Raw genomic sequence first — 21517 nt, 5'->3', positions numbered from 1 at the left:
CTGTGAAAATGGAAGAAATATCACTGAGAAAACTATCCTTAAATCTGCAATATTATATATGGCTGGTGAACAGATGCATGATGTAAAGTATACTTTGGCAGAAGAGGCTGATCAATACATCAGTATCAAGAAAAAGCCGAGAAATTATGTCGAGCTAAAGCAAAAAAAAAAAAAAAAAAAAAGATGCAGTTTGAAATAACTGAGTTTAGAAAGGCAAAGAAGGATACCATTAAAAAATATACTGAACAAAGCTAAGAAAGAATGGAAATTAGCTTCTCTGACACTGACAATGAAATTAAAACAGAGATACTGCAATGTGGAACATCCGTACCATGAAGAATATTCATACTATGAAGAAGAGAAGTTGTCAAAGTACTTACATTAAAATATTTACTAGATTATGGTAGGACCACAGAGATTTCTATTAATCAGGTAAAGTAACTGAGCAAAAATGTAAGGTTATGTATGTGACACATATTCAGGCAAACAGGCCTTTCAGAGGCCTGCTAAGGCAAATACAAATAACAAGTAAATAAATCTGTCAAAATCCCTAAAGAAATACACAGAGCCAAAGCATGAGAAGTATAAAAAGGCAGTAACTAAATAACGCCTATAAAAATAGCAGCGGTAATTTGTCTCATACATATATTAATGTCAGTCTCGCTAACGAAATGCAGGTCTAGCAGTAAATCACTAAACATTGACATATCCAAGGAAAATCCATAAAAAAAAACAAGATTCCTGTGAAAAACTAACTACGATAACAAATGACGATACTGCTGATTATGTGAATAGTAGTAACTGTAATAGAAACACATCAAGAAATGATAGTTTATATACCATTTTTGAAAGACTGTGTCCTTAAAATATTTCTTTGCAATAACAGAATATGTGAAAATAAAGTCATGTCTAAGTATAGCAAAAGACAAACATAGATACTGCTGTGTCTTGTGCAATGAACAAGGAGACTGTCATGTTTTAGCAATGCCAAAAAGTTAGGACTAATTAGGATATTTCATTCTTAAATAATGAATTAAGGGAAAATATGAAGCAAACTACAAGAAGAGTTTCCAATAAAGTTTATAGATATATAAAAGCAGAATTCAGTCAAGTCAGGCTATACCCTGATGCATTAGCAAGGTCAGTACACAACCTCCCACAGAAGTCTGCCTTTACATATAAGAAGCATAGTTGAAAATGAGTTAGAAAAACCACAAGAAAGTAATTTGGCAACAGTAGTATATAGACCAACACCCTGGATATCATCATTACCCACCTCCAAAACCAAAAGTCAGGAATAAATATTGTTGACAAGAGGTTAGCTAGTAAATTTATTCTGGGGGAGAGGCATCTAAAACCAACAATGGTTAACATAATACTAGCTATGAATGGGGCGCAACTGTTTTCCAGGTTGGACTTGAGCACTGGCCAGCACTAGCTATGAGTGGTCTACAAATACTTATCATCTTAGACCTCAGCTCTGGTCACAACCAGATCTTGACATGCAGAGAGAAGACAGACAAAAAAGAGTGCAATATCATTCTCAAGAAGAGCACACATGGGAACATGAAGGTATAACTGATCCATATTTGTAATTAGTTCTGAAGGAGGAATCTTCAAAAATATCATGCAACAGTTGCTATAAGGTATGCAAAATGTATAGAACTTTAGATATGACATTAGTGTATTTGAGAGGATATAAATCTAAGGAAAGTTTTCCAAAGATTAAAATTCTCCAGACTTACTTTAAATATAGATACCCCTGAATTCATTGAGTTTATTTTGGAGTTTTATAGGTTCATGTTATGAGAAAATAGTATAACTTCTGATACAAAAACATTAAAGCAATATAAAATGGACAGATTGTTAAGGATCCAGCAGTTATCAAGAATTTTTAGGTGTGGCTAATTATAGTACAGGATTCTTCAATGACTTTCCAGCAATTACTGAGTAGTTTAGAAACCTCCCCAAGAAGCTAAAACAACAATCGATTGGAACAGTGAAACGATATAAAGCACTGCAAACATTGCCATTCATTATACCTTCTAATCAAGACAACGAGGAAAAGATCACAAAAAAGCCGTGCAGGTAAAAACAGCAAAAATAACTCTCCAAGTACCAAACTATCCAAAGTATGCACCTATGCTATACCAACAGGCCTATAAAAATGACAAAACACATCATGTCTAGAGCTAGCGGGGTTTGGCTTTATTGTCCTGAATACATTAATAAAAATATATTAAAAAAGTTACAAGTCAGTATGCATTTAGAAGCCATGGAGCAAAAACTTGGAGGGGTTATTTGCATATTTTCCCCTGATCTCCATCAAAGGCTGTGCAAGGTACCATACTCTGGAGACTCTTGTTTGCCTCTACCTTTTGTTGTTTTTGCCTATGTTGATTTTTTTTTTTTGTCTGACTTTTTTTCCCTTATTGTTGTTCTTACTTGGGACATTTTGCCATCACCCTTAATGTTATCGTCATCAGGCATTTTATAAGCTGAATGCTTTTGGAAAATTCTTCAAGGTGATACAAATTATTATGGTAGGGCAAAGGTTAGGTGATATCAAAACTATTACAGAAAATAGGGAACTATACTGGATTTTGAACGTGCAAGCAAATAGAGGAAAGAGACTAAATGGTAGGGTCTCTTTAAGACCTAATCTGAAACATAGGAGACCTTTTTGCCTTAAATGATTTTAAATTGACTAATTGATTAGAGAGATATTTATACTGTGTGTGCACTGTGAGTTTTATAGTCTAAAGAAGCAGTTTTTGCGAAAGCGCTTACTGTGTTTTAGTTTGTATGTCCTGCAGTGTTTTATTAAATATTTCTGCCTATATAGATTTGTTTCTTCTTTTACTATGTTTATTTTATTGGAAATTTGGCTGGTGTGCTCCGTTGGTTCTGTTTTTCATCATAATAGAAAAACACTACTTTCAAAATGAAGAGGAGCACCAGCCATAAAGTGCACTTGTAAGTAAATCAGTTGTGTGGACGTAAGATTACCTTAGTCACAGATTACAAGCAATAACATCAGATTCAGATCACATCTGATAATGGAAAGGTAGTAAATTAAGACAACAGCCTTAGGATTCTGTTGTTCCAAACAAGCAAAACAAATAAAAAGGATAAGGAAAAAAAAAAAACAGGTATCATGTCAAAATACCCAAGGAAATGTGAAACTGTAGCAAGCACAGAAGCTAATGTAGCTGAAGAATATACTGCTTTTGATGCATCTAATGCATATAGGGAAAATGTCCTGACTACAGCCTAGATTATCTGAGGGCAAGTAGAAGCTCTTACAGTTGGTAGAACTAACAGGAAATTTGATATATCCATCTTGGGAGGCAGGGGTAGTTAAGGGCATCCGATGCCCTGATTCCATCAAAAAAAGCTGGCACTCCAAAAGGCAGTCTTTGGACAGGCATTTGGCTACCATACTGCTTCTGCTGCTCTCACAGTGAATGCATGAGAGTGTTCCTGCACCATGGAAGGGATTATGGTCCATGCAGTGATGTAGGATGTTGGTATCTTTGCCCAGGGGAAGGTTTAGGCCTAAGTAAGAAATATGTTCTCATTGCTGGGATGCAGACAAAGGCACACACTACTGCTAAAGCTGCCTGTATGACAAACTTCAGGGAGTAACCCTCATCCTCAATGTAAAATATCCAGAATGGGGGATGAGAGGGTATAGATAACAGTGTGAGGGTTGATGCTTGGCAGGCACAGCAGTAAAAAGCACATACAAAAAATGAACATAAAGTTGGCAGACACTGCTTACATTTCCATTATATTTTTATAATAACTTAGACAGAGAGCAAGATTCTAAGAAATATTATAGAGATAGTACCAAAACTGGAAGGTTTTAAAACAGTGATAAAAAAAATCTGCTTATTTGAAAGACTGATTTTTATTAACTATGATAGTTTAAAAGTTAGACTAATATATTATTACTCAAATACCTAGTTGTCATGAAGAACAATTGTCAAATATTTAAATTTAAATATTTGAACAGAACTGCTATCTTTATTTGTGTAGGTGTTGCACAGTATGTTCAAAATGTGTTTACAGCCTTGAAGTGAAATCAGAAGTTTTAACTGAAATTTGAAACCTTAAATTTTAAAGCAGAATGGCAGCATCTGTAGTTCAGTATAAGCACTCCACTCAACCTCGTAGCACAAGCATTCTGGGCAAAGCCAAAAATAATAGGGGGAGCAAAGGTACAAAGTCAGGAACAGATTTTAAATACTGCTTTTCTCAAGTTAGAAAGGTGACAGAGTAACAGGTTTTGTACTGGCATGAATTTTGTGAAGGGTATAAAGTCTGACAAATCAAATGACTGTCATTATTTGGTGTCTTCACTCCTCAATGACATCCCAGAAAATGGGTCTGTAATGCCCCTACACTGGCCCAGTAATCAAGGAGCCTCAGTCCTCACCACTAACACCAGTGAGGGACATGCACATTGGGAGGATGACAAATACACACACAGTACAGTACAATTTCCCTCAAGAGCACACAGAGATCACAGTCAGTCTGGGGCTGGTTTCTTTCTCTTTCTACAGACCCCCAATAAGACTTCCCACTGGCACAGCTATAGGGTTAATATCTCAGCTGAGGAGATGTCCAGCCAGTGCTTCGTGTCCCTGCCCAAGTAGCTGACGCGTGCACACACACACACACACACACACACACACACACACACACACACACACACACACACACACACACACGCACACACACGCACACACACACACACACACACACACACACACACACACACACACACACACACACACACACACACACACACTTTGAGATTTGATTTATATACAAACACATAGACACTCCTGGGGAAGGCTGGTACAGGTTTACTAACTATGCCCCCTTCTGCCCAGACTATAAGGTAGTTATCACTGCCGCCAACCCTTACTTAGCTACTTAAATCCCTTACAAAGGGTGACCGATCCTACTGTGTAATGCTACTATTATCCAAATGGTAAGTGTGACCAAGACTTTCAAGGCTATTTAGAAGCGACCTGTGCAGTGTCACCAAATACATATGCAAGTACTCTCAGAGCTTAAATAGCTCTATACAAACCAGCCACAATTAAAAGGTTTAAATATATTTAATAATAAATAATAAAAGAACAAGACAATACTCAAACAACACAGTAACTACAGAGTTCAAAATCACAGGAACTATTTTAAACAAACATTGTCTCAAAGAAATACTGAAAACATCTAAACTAATCTTTACTATATTCCTATATATCTAAAAGATACTATGTTCTAAATAACTTACTTACAGAGCAAGGCAAATGCCGATGAGAGGATGTTTCCAGGTCCAAGACAAGATACAAAATGCACACACTTTCTCTGAGAGAGTTCTTAAATTAATTATCAACATTACTGCTGGGTTAGCTGAGATGACATGACTCTTTGTCACCTGCCTTCAGTTCCCAGGCTAACAGAAACTTAACAAAATTTAACATTTCTATGTGAAAAATACATATCTCTCAAATGTTTGCTCAAAACTGGAAGTCATAAAACAATTAAACACTTTTACATTTGAAACCTAGTAATTATTTCTGTTTCAAGACAATAGGAAAATCTCTAGCTCTAGACATTGTGTCTGCTTACTGGGAGATAACACAATCGTAAAACACTTTACTTTTCAACTTATTTTCTTGAAGTTTTACAAGTTAACTCTGTATATTTCAGCTTCTACTATTAAAACATACATTTACACAGCTATATAGTTTATATACATTTCTGTTCTTTTCCAGGATGGTACATCGTGGTTACATTCTTGAAGCTTAGTACATAACATACAGTTCAGCACACACTTCTGCACCAGTAGTTTAATATTCACATAACATATAGTTCTCTTACATTTGTAAGACAAGCAAATGAATCATATTAATATTCACAAATGACACACAACTATCCACAAAATTCTAGATAGCTGGGATGGCAGTGTCACAGGGTCTATATTTAATCATCGAACAGCATGTTTATCAAATGGCTGTTCATTGAACCTTCCTTTAATGGAAAGGCCAAGTCATCATAAAACTTTAGATTGAATGATGATAGTTGGCCAACATCAAGGAAGCAGAACAGAGCACTTACTGGTAACTTAGCTATAAGGAAACCTGCCCTGTTTCCACTGAAATGTGATCTTGGAGGTGGTATATAAAATTATCAGGGGTGGGGGGCTGAGTGTCCGGTGTTCACCTAATCCTCCTCCTCCTCCCACACCCCCAGCTGAGTCACTTCAGAGTTAGATCATGAAGGAAACAGACTTGAACTATAGGATTAGCAAATAGCATTTTTTTAATTTAGTAAAAACTAATAAAATAAATAATACTAATGAAGCTGGTCTGGGATCACTGAAAGATTATTCAGGGTGCATGGAAGAATGCAGGACATAAATACTGTAGGTAACTAATGAGAGGATCTGGTAGACAGCATTCTTTTGGTTGCAAAGTGCTTGGGTGTATTTGATGGAAAATGAACAAAGATGCAGAATACTGCTGAACTTTGTAAAGGAGCAGAAAGTGCCTTGTTGGAGGCATAAATCATTTTATTTGTTTTGTAACTTCAAAATCCTGATGCAGGTAGATTAATTTAGTTCAGGAGTTGTCAGTAGAGTGATGTTTAATCTGTTTGCCACCTGCCAAATCAGATTTCTGGATTCACCAAGAATTTAATACCAACATGAACAGCAGGCATTTCTACTTTATCCTGGAAACTGAATGGCCAAATGTTGAGAGGTTCATTTACACATTCTTAAAATTGTTCTATATTGTTCTGAACAGAAACAAAACTAGTATGTGGCTTAGTTAGAAAAGAGCTTTTTTGTTCCCCATGACACAACATGAATCCAGTCTTTCTGTTCCTATACATACAGAGTAATCATACACAGACACAGTCCATATACAGCTTCTGCCACAATCACTACACCAACAAGGTAATGCATGTATACATGCAGCTTCAACAATCACTTAGGCACAACTGTAAATTTGCAAACATTTAGCACTTTTTCACTAATGAGATAGGTTTAATGAAAAAATTAATAAAAACAGAAAGCAGATGGCTGACAAAATCAGAAGACAGGAAAAGAGCTCTATATCTGGTGTTGCAAGATCATTCGTTCATTGTTTAAACAAAGAAAAGAAGAAACTAACAGGTGAGTTAAGCACTTGACAGAAACAAGGGTAGCAAAAGGTATGTGCAAGTTCAAGAAAGAAATGGAGAAGGGCTGGTAGCAGGCATTAAAGAAGGAAAAATCACTTTATGCATGTGGGCAAGATAAATTAGACATGTACAGTGATAGGTAAAATGTTCTGAGAAAAACAAAACTAAAAAGAAGACATGAAATAGGCAAAGCACTTAGTTGGATATTTCTTGGTGACATTGACCAAGGGAAAGGATAAATGAATAGTAGTATGATAGGCAGAACAGAACACAACAAAGAGATGGTTGGACAGATTAGTTGATTACTGCTCTAGAACTGAGGAAGATAGAATGACCAATAATGAAAGACAAGGTGTTGAGGCTTGAGGAGATCCCACAAAGGATGTTTGCAAGGGATGTGGGAAACTAGAAGAAACAAGGATGGAGATCTTCATTAGACCTCTTCAGAGAAGAGGTAGTCCTAGAGATTTGGCAACAAGCAATGACAGTGTCCATCTGCAAAGAAGGAACATGCAGAAGCAGGAGAACTGCATAGCAGGCAACCTGATTTCAATAATGGTCAAATCACTGGAGAATGCTGAATTCAAGGTTAATGAGGCTTACAGAGAAGAACAGGCTGCTTAAGAAAATCCAGCACTGATGTGCAGCAGGAAGTCTGTCTCAAACTTAAATGATGTAGTTTTATGAGTGGGTTATCATGAAGGCACAGAGATTATTCCTGTGGACATGATCCAAAGGAACTTCAGAAAAACTTTGATGTGGTCCCCACATCCACAGACTTCTTGCAACAAATGAGGGGTAGAGGAGAAGATGGCAAACTGCACAGGAGGCTGGAGAAATGATTAGAAGGTAAACAAAACAAAATGGTAGTAAATGGGGAGCCCCTATAGAATACAGTGACAAGTGATATCTTACAAGGAAGTGTCTGAGGCCCAGCTATATTTAACATGCTTATTTCTGACTTTACACATGGGTATAAAATACTGGAATAATTTCGGAAAATAGTAGCACTGTTGGACAGAGTATCTGAATGGTGGAGTTTAAGCCTGTGTATGGCTTAAAAGCTTAGAGCCATTATCTGAAATGCAGACGTTCTTGTTTAACCCTCCTAAGTGCATGATGATGCACCTAGAAAATGATAATCTGGGACAGGGTATGCATTTTTAGGTGGGACTCAATGTCAGTAACCCCGAAAAGAAGAAGGATATGGGAACTTTAACTGCAGAAAGCATGATCCTTTGGGAAGAAAAGCAGGAATGACAAACCAAATCTTAAGGTGTATATCAAAGGATGTAGCACCAGTGGATAGAAAGGTGATATTGTCCCAACATTAAGATCTTAGAAAACCACAGAACACCGTGTGTAGTTTTGAAGCCCTTGCAAAAGGAACAGGTGACACCATGGTAAAAAGAAGAGAAAAGGGCAATCAGGATAGTACAGAGTATGGTAGGAATGGTGTTTGAAGGCTTAGCAAGTTTTTTGTTTTTTTGCAAAAAACAAACAAAAAAAAGGAGAGATGAGAAAACAGCATGACATTAATATATATGAAATTAAAGAGGAGCTGTGACAGACGTCGCACTGACAGGGAGGACAATACAGACATCTCCTTCACAGAGAAGTTAGCTGACAGGTGGAATGACTTGCCAGAGTTGTTAGTAGAGGCTAATGCAGTGAGGACATTTAAGAACTCTTGGGATACATAGGTCAAGATGATGGGCCAGGAAAAAGCAGCAATCCTGAGCTAAAAGCAGCATTTAGCTAGTACAACTAAACTGACAGTCTCCTTTGGCACCATTTTTATGCTATGTTATACATACAATTAGCTGTGCTTTTATACCATAAACTTGCTGTGTAAAACAGAGTTTTAAAAAACGGTAATCATTTGAAATATCGGGGCCCGCTTAAGCGAATCCTGAAATGTGGAGATTAAATGGATGAAAGAATGGACTTGGATAGAGTGGATATGATGGATTTCTTGGCATTCAGTTTGAGACCATACTTCTGGCACCAGTCATTAGTTTGATTAAGGCTCTCTTGGAGGAGGTTCACATCACTAGGGGAATTTATGACAGTGCCCAGCTTGCAGTCATCGGCAAACTTGGTCAGCCACACGCAACTGGTTTTGGCTTGCACCTCAGAAAAGTATACCCCAAACAGTAGAGGCCCCAAGACCGATCCTTGGGGTACGCCACTTGTTACAGGTCTACTACTAGAGATGGATTCCCCTATTTTGACTGAGTGGCTTCTATCAGTGAGCCAGTTAGCTACCCATCTGGTAACATATGGGTTGATCACGATAAAAGAAAATGTACCAAACTGTGAAAAAACAAAGTTCCGTGCTGGCAAACAAGAATCAAGTCTTTTATTCCAAGTAATTCGTAAAATCCAATAACATGAGCGCTTTCGTCTGCTCAAAGCAGACTTCTTCAGAATAATGAATCAAAAGTGCCTCAGGTTTTTATACAATTCCTTAACATGAACAATAATTCAATAAACAATTAATTGAACCAATCAATTTAAAACATTATTTAAAAAAGTAGGTTCTCAGGCTTGATTGAAATGATTAACCCTTCATATTTTATACGTTCTGTTGACCTACCACATAAAGTGCAACTATGCTGAAAAATATATGTTGTTTATATTACAAACTGTTTGATTAATAAATAAGTTTTAAATTTTTTAAAAATTAAAAATAAACAGAATTTGAATAATAAGTAAACTTGTTTGAACTCCAGGTGTGGAAAATAAATGTTTTTATATTTGTATTAAAAACCAGTAGATTAAATAATATAATTAATTTCAAGACAATGTATATCTATGAAATTGTTATGTTAAAACCATTTTTGTCAGTATGAAAACCAAAATGGAATAAATGTTATAAATAGGCATGAAAAATAAATAAATTAATTTTATAATATTTGATATAAATATTTCTTTAATAAAATTTGTACAAAAATTCTAAAAATAATTCTCCATAACCAAATAGGCTAATGTATTAATAATTTAATAAGGGTCAAACTGATGCAGCTTTGTCTATTAAAATTGCCTTTATGTTAATATATTCGTTGAGACCTGGAAAATAGTTAGACCTCAGTCTCAACTGCCACTTAATCTCCCTTTGTAATAAAAGGTTTTTGGTGTCCCCTCCTCTAATGTCTGCTTTTACCAAATCTAAAATACCAAACTTAAAATCTGTAAAACTTTCACAAGAAATAGTGTGTTTGTAGAGGGCACTTGTTTCCTTTTTAACCTTGATATCATTCATGTGTTCATAAATTCTCTCTCTAAGTGCCCTCAGTTTTACCCACATAGAAGGAGGGGCATTTCGTACATGTGGCTAAATAGACCAACATCCTACTATGACAATTGCCCTTACAGAATGAAACCCTACTGTTAAGACCATTTCTAAGGTTTATATCTTCCACTTGATTAATATATATACATTGTCTACAACTACCACACTTGGTTGTTCCTTTCTTGTTGTCAAATCCTGTTTTCCCTTTCTCAAACAGTCTTTTAAAATTCATACCCGTCTTGTATGAAAATAAAGGTTTATTTCCGACTGTCTCATAGATTTCTTTATTGGTCTTCAAAATAGACCAGTTGTTTTCCAGAATATTGGTGAAACAATCTGAAAACCCATTGTATTCAACAATACATGCACCCGAAAAATCTTTAGTCCCATTCATCTTTTTATCTTAGGGTACCAACTTTTGACCTAACAAGGGTTTGTACTTTGTCCCCCACCCTAAATATACTTCTTCCAAAATTTTACCCACCAACTGCTTGGGATATCCCCTTTCTAAAATTTTTTCCGTCAAAAATGCAAACTCAAACAGTAAGTCTTTGTGTTCTGAAGTCATCCTTGCTATTCTAACAGCCTGTCCCTTAATGATACTTCTTTTATGATGTAAGGGATGCAGGCTGTTGAAGTGGAGATAACTGTTTCAACATATGGGTTGATGCCTAGCTGGGAGAGTTTATCTATTATGCCCAAGTGAGGAATAGTGTTGAAGGCTTTAGCTAAGTCAGGGTAGGTGGTGTGCACTGTCTTGCCCTCATCTATGACTTTGGGGACTGTTTTGAAAAAGGTGACCAAGTTTAACAGGCATGATCTCCCTTTGACAAAACCAAACTGTGTGGGATCATGTGTTTGGAGGTTGCCAATATTCTTGTTTATAAGGTCTATGATAATGCATTCCATAGCCTTACAGATCAGGCTGATGGGGCTATAACTGCCTGGGTTGATGGATGCTCCACCTTTGTGTAGAGGGATAACAGTGGCTGTCCTCCATTCTGCTAAGATGAAGCCAGTGCACAGGCTTTGGTTGAATAGGATGCCTAGTGGTGCTGAAAGCTCTTGCCTGAGTTCTTGTAGGACACAGCCAGGGATGTTGTCAGGTCCATAGAGGCTGTATTGTTTGCCTTTGAGAGGGAATTAATAACCTGCTCCCTGGTGATGAGGCGTGGGGGGAAGGTGCTGGGGATGTCATGGTTTACTGATGGGGGGACAGGGAAGTGAAGTTTTCACCAAACTTGTCTGCCAGCAGGTTGGCTATATCTATAGCATTTGTGTATGTGGTATTCTTGACTATCAGTTCAGAGCAGATTTGGGAGCTACCTTTGAGACTGTGGACATATGCAAAGAAGGCCTTGTGATTGCCCTTAGTGGATGTGATCAATCTGGACTCGAAGTTAGCCTTAGAGGATTTCACCAGTGACCTTATTTGCTTGTTCAGACAAAGGAGATATTGCTTCCAACTTGGTACCTGCTCCTTCTTGGTCCTGGACAGCAATTTTTTCCTTTTATTAAAGAGTCTGTTTATTGCTACTGTCCACCAGACAGGCTTACTCTTACTTGAGGAAGATGATTTGGTCCTGTCAGGTATTGCTGAGTCCATACAGCTATATAGGTGCTGATATAGTTTTTTGGTGTAGGCTTGGACATTAGTGCTTGATTCAACTGAACAATGGTGGCTGTAAAGCTGCCTATACCTGCTCTCAGGAGGTTGTAGTCAGCTTTGGAAAAGTTTTTTTGTTTGACCCTGGCAAAGGGGGAGGGGGTCAGTGGAGATGGTGACTTCAAAAGTGATTGCTTTATGGTAGGATCTTACCAAAGAGGATGACACTGTAGGGGTGCTACAGTGGCTATTAATGTTAGTTAGTACCAGGTCCAGGATATTTTCACCTCTTGTGGGGGTGTAAACCATCTGATCCAATGCATTGGCATTGACGAAGTCGAGGAATCTCTGGGGGTGTGATTTTGAGCTAGAATCAGTCTTCCACTCTATGGTTGGGTAGTTAAAGTCACCCAGGATCAGGGTAGAAAGTTGAATCTTGATGGATTCAAGTAAGTCCAGATAGGTGGAGTGGGCCTCCTGAGTCATGGTTGGGGGTCTGTAGCTAGCTATGATTTGAATAGGTGTTTTGTCAATAGTTAATGCACCTGGAGTGTCTCGTGTGTGTCATAATGTTTGACCAGCCTGGAGGTGTGTATGTCTTTGATAAATATTGAAACTCCACCTCCTTTGGCTTTGTAGCCCTCTGTTTGGGGTCTGAAAGCATGGTAGGGCAAGTAACCTGGTAAGGATGGGTGCTCTCCGCAGCTTTGAAACAGGTTTCAGTGACTGCACAAATGTCAGCATCTTCCAGGGTGAGGAATGCTTGCAATGAGTGCAGATTCATGTTAAGACTCCTAGCGTTTATCAGCATGACCTTTAAATTTTGTTTAGAAGAGTTTTTCATGTTGATAATTTTGTCTTCATGATTTTGCCTAAAAAAGGCACTATGGTGGAGGCAAGAGCCTTTGCCAGAAGCCTGAAGCCCAGGGAAGACAGATAAAGGCCATTTCTGGTAAAGCATTGTGGTCTATCAATCATGTCCTCCCAGGCTGTCACATACTGGATCCCCTTGGAATGACACCAGAAACTAAGCCAATTGTTAAATTCAATCATTTTCTATTTGTACTGAGTTATCATTTTGGGTAACGGTAGGATGCTGCTTATGGCAAGGGACATACCTGCCCGGGACACATACTCAGCGAGCTCGACCATGTCTCTCTTCATATAGTCCAGAGAGGTACATCTCAAGTCATTCACACCAACATGGACTATGACAGAGTCATAACAATACCTGTTGTTGAGAGACATGAGTGCATGAGTGATACGGCAGATTCTAGCACCTGACATGCAGACTTTCCCTTGTCTAGCCTGGTAAGGGGCACATCTGTGGGTCTCACGATAGAATTTCCTATAACTAGTGTGTTGGGTTTGTGGCTGGGGCTTAGAGGCTGTGAGACACAGACATGTGTACTATGTGTGGTGCTTGGTGCAGTGGGTTGTGATGTGCATATGTGCTTTTTCTTCGGAGGTGTCTTTTGTTTAGGTATGTTTTTGTTGAGAACCTCCACATATGTAGGAATGTACTGTACCGATGTGGGTGGTGTTAGAGGTGTGGTGCTTGTGTTGTTTGTGCAGACAATGTTCTCAGTACCAGATGTACTGGCTTGTGATTGAGACCGCAAGGATTCTAGGTTCTTAATGTAATTGCATCTCTTACATATTGTGCTCCTAGGTGGTAGAAGAAGAGGGTCGTCCGTGTACATGAGGCGGTTGCTACACTGTCTCAGGATGCCCATATTAACAAGACTAGCAGGAGAAACCACAGGAAACTGTCTGTCCATGGTTGTCAGAATCTGTGGAAGAGAGGTAAAGGATGGTAGAGTGGGTACTATCAGAATAGAGTACATATAGGTGTGAGTAGGGCTGGATAAAATCACAGTAGTTGCAAGGGAATTAGTTAGTCAGTTACACAGGAGTGCTGGTAAGGAAAAAAATGCAACTGAGATACCTCTCAATGGGTTAAAACAGCACAGTGGCAGTGCACAATGAGCAAACAAGTGCAACACTCTGCAAACACAGGGTATAAATACCAGAAAAGATTGAAGAATCTAGAACCTCAAATTACTACCCAATCCTGCTAGCCCCTGCACTTTCAACCAATCACTCATGCTAGAGAAGGTCAGGCAACCCTGTTACTCTCACTAACAGTGAAGACAAGACACTACCAGCAGAAGATGGCTGCCAGAAACACGGAAACTCAACAAGCAAAACAGCCAGGTCTGGATAACAGCAGGCCTCTATCCAGATTATGCTACCTGACTAGAACACAGAAACCTCAAAAAATGCAAAAAAGCACAGATAGAGCACTCACAAACAGAAAATACAACTCCTAATATGAAAAAGCAGTTTACAGTTTAGTAATTCAGTAAAAATGCAATTACAGTAATGAAACACTAGCAATGAAAATAGAGTTAAAACAGTATAAAACAGTACAACAATGCAGTGAAACAGTAAAAAAAAGCTTTATAACAATGTAAAATGTAGTAGATTAGCTGTATAACATAACTATAAGTGTTAAGATGTGAAATTCAATGAAATAAATGTAAGAAAAAACTCTCTTGGAGCCTCAGAGAATTTCTGCTTTGTCACAGTGATGAATCACCACTCCTCAGCCTGGTAAAAATAAGCACAGCCCCCTGCAGACATAGGGTTTAAATACCAGAAAAGAAGGAAGAATCTAGAAGCTCGAAATACTACCCAGTCTTGCTAGCACTTGCTCTTTCAATGTCTTGCAACGTCACTGTTGTCCCATATTTTCTCCACTTTTTGATGACTGTCTTCACTGTGTTCCATGGTATATCCAATGCTGTGGAAATGTTTTTGTACCCTTTGATGTTTTTTAAGCTCTCTGTGCACCATGGCTTTTGCTGTAGCAGGCAACTGAGCAAATGTCAGGAAAATCTTACTAGGACAGCTGAACTTTATTTGGGGTTAATCAGAGTCTCTTTAGTTGATCCCAGGTGTGTACCCAAGAAGACTGAATGTTGTAAATACATCAAAAGGCGCTTCAACAAAGTATTAGTTTAAGGGTGTGCACACTTATGCAACCAGCTTATTGTATTTTTTTTATTTTTTGTGTATTTTTCTCCTAACATATTTGTTTGTTTTTCAATTGAATCGTACAGGTTATAGGTCACATTAAAGGTGGGAAAAGTTTTCAAATTATTTATTGTGGTCTCATTTTTTTATATCACAAAAACCTGGCATTTTAACAGGGATATGTACACTTTTTATATCCACTGTATACTAAGTCTGGGATGTCATTTCTCAAAATATTACCTTTCCTCTGAGTTATGGTAATTTCTGAGTTGGTATATATATGTAAGTCTGGGGAGGGGTGCGGGTGCTGAGGGGGACTTCCGCTCCTTCCCTTGCAAAAAGTTTAAAGGAGTAGAGTGATTTTCGAGATTCACTCTTCTCCTGTGTTTTTGGTCTTTTTGTTCTTTTTTGCTTTGGCTTATTGGCACTTCAAGTGTCGACATTTCAATAGGGAGCCTTACGAAATGCATAATTAGTATGACCTTTTAAGTATGATTTTATTTCTTTCCCCAACACATCAGCTGTCTTCAGCCCATACCTCTCAATCTCTAACGGGGGACAAAGGCCCAAAATCAGGGACAGATTTTAAATATTATTCTTAGAACCTTAGAAAGTTGCTTACTGAATGATAGGAAATTTGAAACTCAAATGGTGTCTATCATTAAGTGACTTCAATCCTCAATGATTTTCTAGAAAACCACAAATTTTATTGGGAGCAGACCAAAAATATGAAGCAATAATTTGGCCATTTTTGTGAAATTCTGAAAAGTTGAGAGGTATGCTTTAGCCTACTCACATTGACTTTTCTGTTGCATGCTATTTACTCACTTCCTTTTCTTGGTGGCCATGTTCAGACAATGGTAGCTGGCTCTCAGTTGGATGGGTATTGTGAAGTTTCAGAGGACAACTGGAATGCAACATAGTTTTAAGTCATGTTTCATGCAATCCCTCCATACCCACACTCCCTTCTGTGCAGATAACAGCACTGCTGTCTGTCTGTCTGTACAATGTGCTTCACATTTGACAAATTTGTCTTGTCCACAGCTAGAATGAACACATTACAGAGCCAGCTCTCTATGTGCACAGTGTTTACTGAGCCACTGACTGCATTCGAGTGCAAGTTTCTATGAAAAAAAAGAAACACAATTCATTATTGTTAAAATTTTTTCCTTACCTCCTTATCAAAATTTAGCTGAAAAATCAATTCAGTGGCCAGAAGAATGCTGATTTGATGGAACTTTCTTGACACATTAAGGTACTTCTCCAGATCTCGCTTTGTCAATGAATTTAACATTCGTCCATCGATTAGGTGATTCTGGAAAGCCTGGGAATACTGAGACAACCCAATATCATTCAGCCATGCTTTAGCAACCCAGTGATGGTCCATTTCAGATGCTTTAGACAAACTGTGAAATATTGATAAAATAGAAAACAAATAGGATAATCATAGTTAGATACAGAGAACAGGTATGGTGGACATGGTAAGATGACTATGACAAACTCAGGTTAGGATAGTTAGGAAGGGTAGTTACCACAACAGTAAACCTTCAAGAGTATTTTAGAAGACTTTCTGGTTTATCCTGTGCCATATGAAGTGCTCTCCACTGTGGTTCTGTGTAGTAAACTTAACTTTTAACTTCATATGGGGCTTTTCACATAAATTAATGTGTTAGTAATTGTATCATCTTAATTTCATATCAGCTGAGAGACCACAGGGGAAGTTAAGCTAAGGCTTGAAAATTAATAGTATAATTTTGCCAAGATCTAATAAAATAACATGGTGCTTCAACATCACCTTCCATCTAATTCTCCCTCCTGTGGGATGGCTAAGGCTTCAGTTGCAGCTAATTTTGGAACAGACATCAGGTATCTGCTTCCATAAAAGAGCTCACCCTGTCCATGGTCTCTTTTCAAGTTATAGTTTGGTTTCAAGTTAAGATTAAAGCAGAGGTAGGTAATGTGCCTGACAGCAATACACATCTGGAATCTACTTCTGCCTGTTTGGACTTGTCTGTCTAAATCTGAGCTCCAAATTACACTTTTATTTAAGTTTATACAGAAATTTAATGATTAAATTGAGATCCAGTAGAACTGCAGCAGATGGAATAATTTCAGGACACACTTATGGTCAAAAAAGCACATTGCTGATCCTCCCAGACAGAAACCATAACTGGTAATAATTAGATTTTTATCCTACTTACAGAAAGAAACATTATGGACAGATACTTGATCCAAACAACATCTCAGTTATGTGGTCATAAGATTAGATATGAAGGTGATTTGTCAGCATAATTACCAGGGAGGAGGAAGGTCTGTATGCTACTAATCTAAATGCCTTGCGGGCACTTCTACTCTGTACACTTCACATTTGAAAATCATGTTGCAAGATGGGATGGATGCATATCTTCACTCAGTTAAGGAGGTGAAGCAGTTTATACGTAAACAGGGTCCCTATTACTACCATGATGATATAGAATGGCCAACTCAGTTCAGGCACAACTGACTAGTCTTGAATCATGCCTACCTCTCCAGATCTGAAGTACATTAACTCTTTGCAGAGTACCACAGTTACAAAAGGAGTTACTGCATCAGCTTGAATTCTTGCTGCCATCATCTTTTTCTGTTAGCATTACTTTACTACTAGTTCTCTGTAGGAATCCCTTGGCTCTGTTTTATTCTTCTGATGTTTGGACTAACTGAATGGGTTTAGCCTTACCTGGATACCCATATTTTTGCAAATAGAAACTGTGGACTTCCATCAGAATTGCTTGCAGTATAAACATTGCCATAAAATTTCTTTTTTAGCCTTCATTGATTCTCTTATGCCCTACCTTTTGAAGAAATTACTATTTTTGGATTGGCTCTCTCATTAGGAGGAACTTAGTATCAGGGTAATGTATTTTGAGCCTGGGATTGCATGGATTAACCTTGTCAACTGTCAGTCAGCTGAGTGCTGCTTTTTTACATATATTTTGGAATCCCCCACAACTTACCATCAAGTGCCCCAAGGCACTGCTTCTCATTAACTTGGTCTACCAAAACCGACTAGTCAATCCTGACTTTCTCAGACCCATATCTGGTGCTGGTAAGGAGACCAAAACACCAAAGGTACATGGGGCAGTGTCAGACTGCTGCAGAGGAGTATTTTTTTGTACATCTGGCTACCTTTATGCTCTCTTACACACAGCTCTTCACATTTCAGGGAAGGATATGCAATGAGCATGCTGGCATATCATACCAGCACTTTATTGGCAGACTAGATGTCAGGCACCATCTGCTCTACCACATTAGAAACCAGAAGACATAATAATATGGCGAGATTGTTACACTGGAGATTGTGCAAACATTATGGTATTGAAGTGGCAGAAAAACATTGGAAACATGAGCCACAGAAAATCATAGAAAATTATGAAGTTTACATCACATGGGATCACCCAATACCAACAGTCCAAAAGATAGATGCTAGAAAACCGGACATAGTGATCCAAGAAAAGAAGACAAAAGTAGCATTGATCATTGAAATTGCCACACCTAGTGACTATAGCGTCTTGGTGCAGAGAGACACAAAGTCATAAAATACCTTGATCTGCAGGCAGAAACGAGAGCCATGTGGAAGAAAGATACCCAGACAGTTCCAATAGTAGTAGGAGCAATTGGTCTTATAAAAAAGAATTTACGATCATATTTAGATATGTTCCCAATTCATGTAACACCGTATGAACTGCAGAAGGAGTCATTGCTGGGCACATTGCGGGTACTACGAAGAGCACTTTTGGCTAACATAAAAGAGTGAAATAATACTCATTTTATAAACTTTAATCGCACTCTGACTTAGGGATGGGGTCCATTCCCGTCATGGTATTAGAAACTCAAAAGACTTAGAGAAATCAAAAAAGGGAGAAACCAGATGATATAAGAATGTCATTTGGTCTTGATAAATGTGCAAAAGCAACCTTTAAATCAGGAAAGCTGTAGCAGCAAGAAAACATCAGTTTGGGACAAGAATGTGATATAAAAGAACTTGAGCAAGAGAGAGTGTATACATATTTGGGAACTGATGAAGGATCAACAATAAAACATGAACAAATGCAAATAAAACTCAATAAGGAATATTTCCAAAGATTAAAATTAATCTTGAAAACAGTGTTGATATCTAGGAACAAAGTTCAAATAGAAACCAGTTTGTTCTTTCTGTCCTAACTTACAGTTTTGGAGTGATTGACTGGCCCCAAAAGGAGTTGGATAGATTAGACAGGAAAATAAGAAGGATGCTTCATGCTCATCAAATGATTTATAAAAATCAGTGCATACCAAGATTATATATTCTCCATTTCAAAGGAGGTATGGGCCTCCTTGAAATTGATTAAGGGTCTATATTGCTAGACCGAAAGATCAGAGGTGCGAAAGTATGTACATCGACACATTAAGGTCGAAGTACATACAGAGCAAAACACCTAAAGGGTGAAAACCGGAACGCCGAACATGATGTCCTTCAAGGATGCATCTGCAGTCATAACATATGGGTTGTCCTGCCTCAGGCAGCCCCTTCGGTCGGCCGGATTCCAAAGTCTGGGTCTGGCCTCGGCTGATGTCGCATTTTCCCCGACGTCATAGCTTCTGGGGTATAAAGGCATCAGCCAACGCCATTTTCCCCAGTCTTTCTTTCCGCTCGGTGCCCGAAGCAGAAGGTGTTCGCAAGTGCCGGTTGGTCAGATCCAGAGATTTCAGCTACCGAAGACTTCGAAAAAAGCTAAGTACCCCGTTGGGGACTCTTTCTTGCCTCAGCCGATGTCAGGCAAAGTAAATAATTGTTTAACTTGTGGGAAACAAATACCTCATAAGGATTTCCATTCTTACTGCCTGCCTTGCTTAGGCCCAGACCACGACGTATCAGCTTGTTTAGCCTGTGCCTCCTTCAATCGACGGACTCTTAGACGTCGGTCGGAGTTTGCAGAAGAATTTTTCGGATCCGCTTTTGCATATAAAATGCCGTCGGAGACTCCGACTACGCATATGGTCAAAAAAACGCAGGGAAAAGGACCGACACTCGCGGCCCGCGGTTTCGGCTGAAACCACGGTTAGGCCTACCGTGAGTGTCTCGGTTTCGGCTGAAACCAAGTCCTCGATTCTTACTATGACCGAAACCATACCTCCGACAACCGAGGCCAGAGAGGCCCCGGCTGAGTCGGCTTCAGAAATCCCTACCGAAGCTAGCGCTCAAGAATTGTCCGACACCATTCCATTGGACATTTCTACACCTGCACGTGGGGCAGCTAGGCCCCCAGCTTCCATGTCTATTAAGGCCTTCTCCAGGGCTAAAGCTGCCAAACTTTCAAAAGCTTTACCTGCCAAATCTACTTCACAGAGGCCTTCCTCAAGTTCTCAGATTCTCAGTCTTGCTGAAGACCTTATATCCTTAATTAGGGATTCCCAACCTCACCCAGACAGGGCCTCCCAACCTCCACCTGACAAAAGGCCTAGGACTGAACCCTCTGAACCTCTTTCCTCTGATTACTCCACGGATGGATCTGATTTGTCAGACCATCAAGAAGGGGCCTATTCGCCTTATGAGGATTCAGATGCAGAAGACTCTATTCCTTCGGCCTCCCCTCCTGAAGAATTTTCCTTTGGGGAGACTTTGCACTCAATGAGGGGAACACTTTCAATTGCAAGGTCAGGATTTTTCTGATTCTAGAAAAAGATTAAGGACATTTTTACATTTGCCCCAGCATAGGTCCTTAGCCATACCACCAGTGCTAACTGTAATTGATGATGTGTATAATGATGTCAGTTCTGCACCTGATTCTCTTCCCCCGGCCCCTGCCAAACCTGACAGATATTACAGGGTCCCGGATTCTCACTTCCACCTGTATAAAGCCCATGCTGCAGACCCAGAAACTATTTCTCAGGGCCCAAAAGGTGTTGCAGCTGCCACTGCCAAAAATCCCCTACCCTCTGAAAGAGAGTCTAGAGCATTAGAGAGATGGGGTAAAAAGGTTTATACATCTGCTACTCTTTCTGCCAGGGCATTAAACTGTCAATTCCATATGATACAGTACCAAGAATATTTGTTAGATCAGCTGAATAAAAAGCTTTCTTCTCCTGAACCTTTAGACCGTAAATTCCTTCAGGATTTGGTACACAACTCTCAGCAGGTCAGTAATCATTTCTTAAAATGTGGCTATGATGCACTGGAGGCTTCTTTTAGATCAGCTATGACTGGGGCAGTAATTCGTAGGCATGCCTGGCTAAAAGAGCAATCCTTGCCAGACCATGTCAAGGCTAAACTCCTAGATGCTCCAATGGAGAAACAAAGTTTATTTGGCTCCCCTGCACAGGAGATTCTAAAGAAAGTGGAAGAAAAAGCAAAATTT

At 38.8% G+C, this 21517-nt stretch overlaps 1 protein-coding gene across 4 annotated transcripts in view; it reads right to left on the bottom strand.

Moving 5' to 3' along the window:
- Positions 1–21517, bottom strand: part of KAZN (kazrin, periplakin interacting protein) — a 2853667-nt gene that overhangs the window by 826927 nt on the left and 2005223 nt on the right. For all 4 annotated transcript variants that reach the window (XM_044062363.1, XM_044062364.1, XM_044062365.1 and 1 more), the window contains one exon: positions 16318–16549. In XM_044062363.1, coding sequence (XP_043918298.1) covers positions 16318–16549 — 232 coding nt within the window. The remainder of the gene's footprint in view (positions 1–16317; positions 16550–21517) is intronic.

This window comes from Protopterus annectens, chromosome 2.part1, assembly GCF_019279795.1.
Source record: "Protopterus annectens isolate FY-2018-M chromosome 2.part1, PAN1.0, whole genome shotgun sequence".
Taxonomy (NCBI): Eukaryota; Metazoa; Chordata; order Ceratodontiformes; family Protopteridae; genus Protopterus; species Protopterus annectens.
Note: the sequence above shows the minus strand (reverse complement) of the source record. Positions and strands in the feature narration are given on the sequence as shown.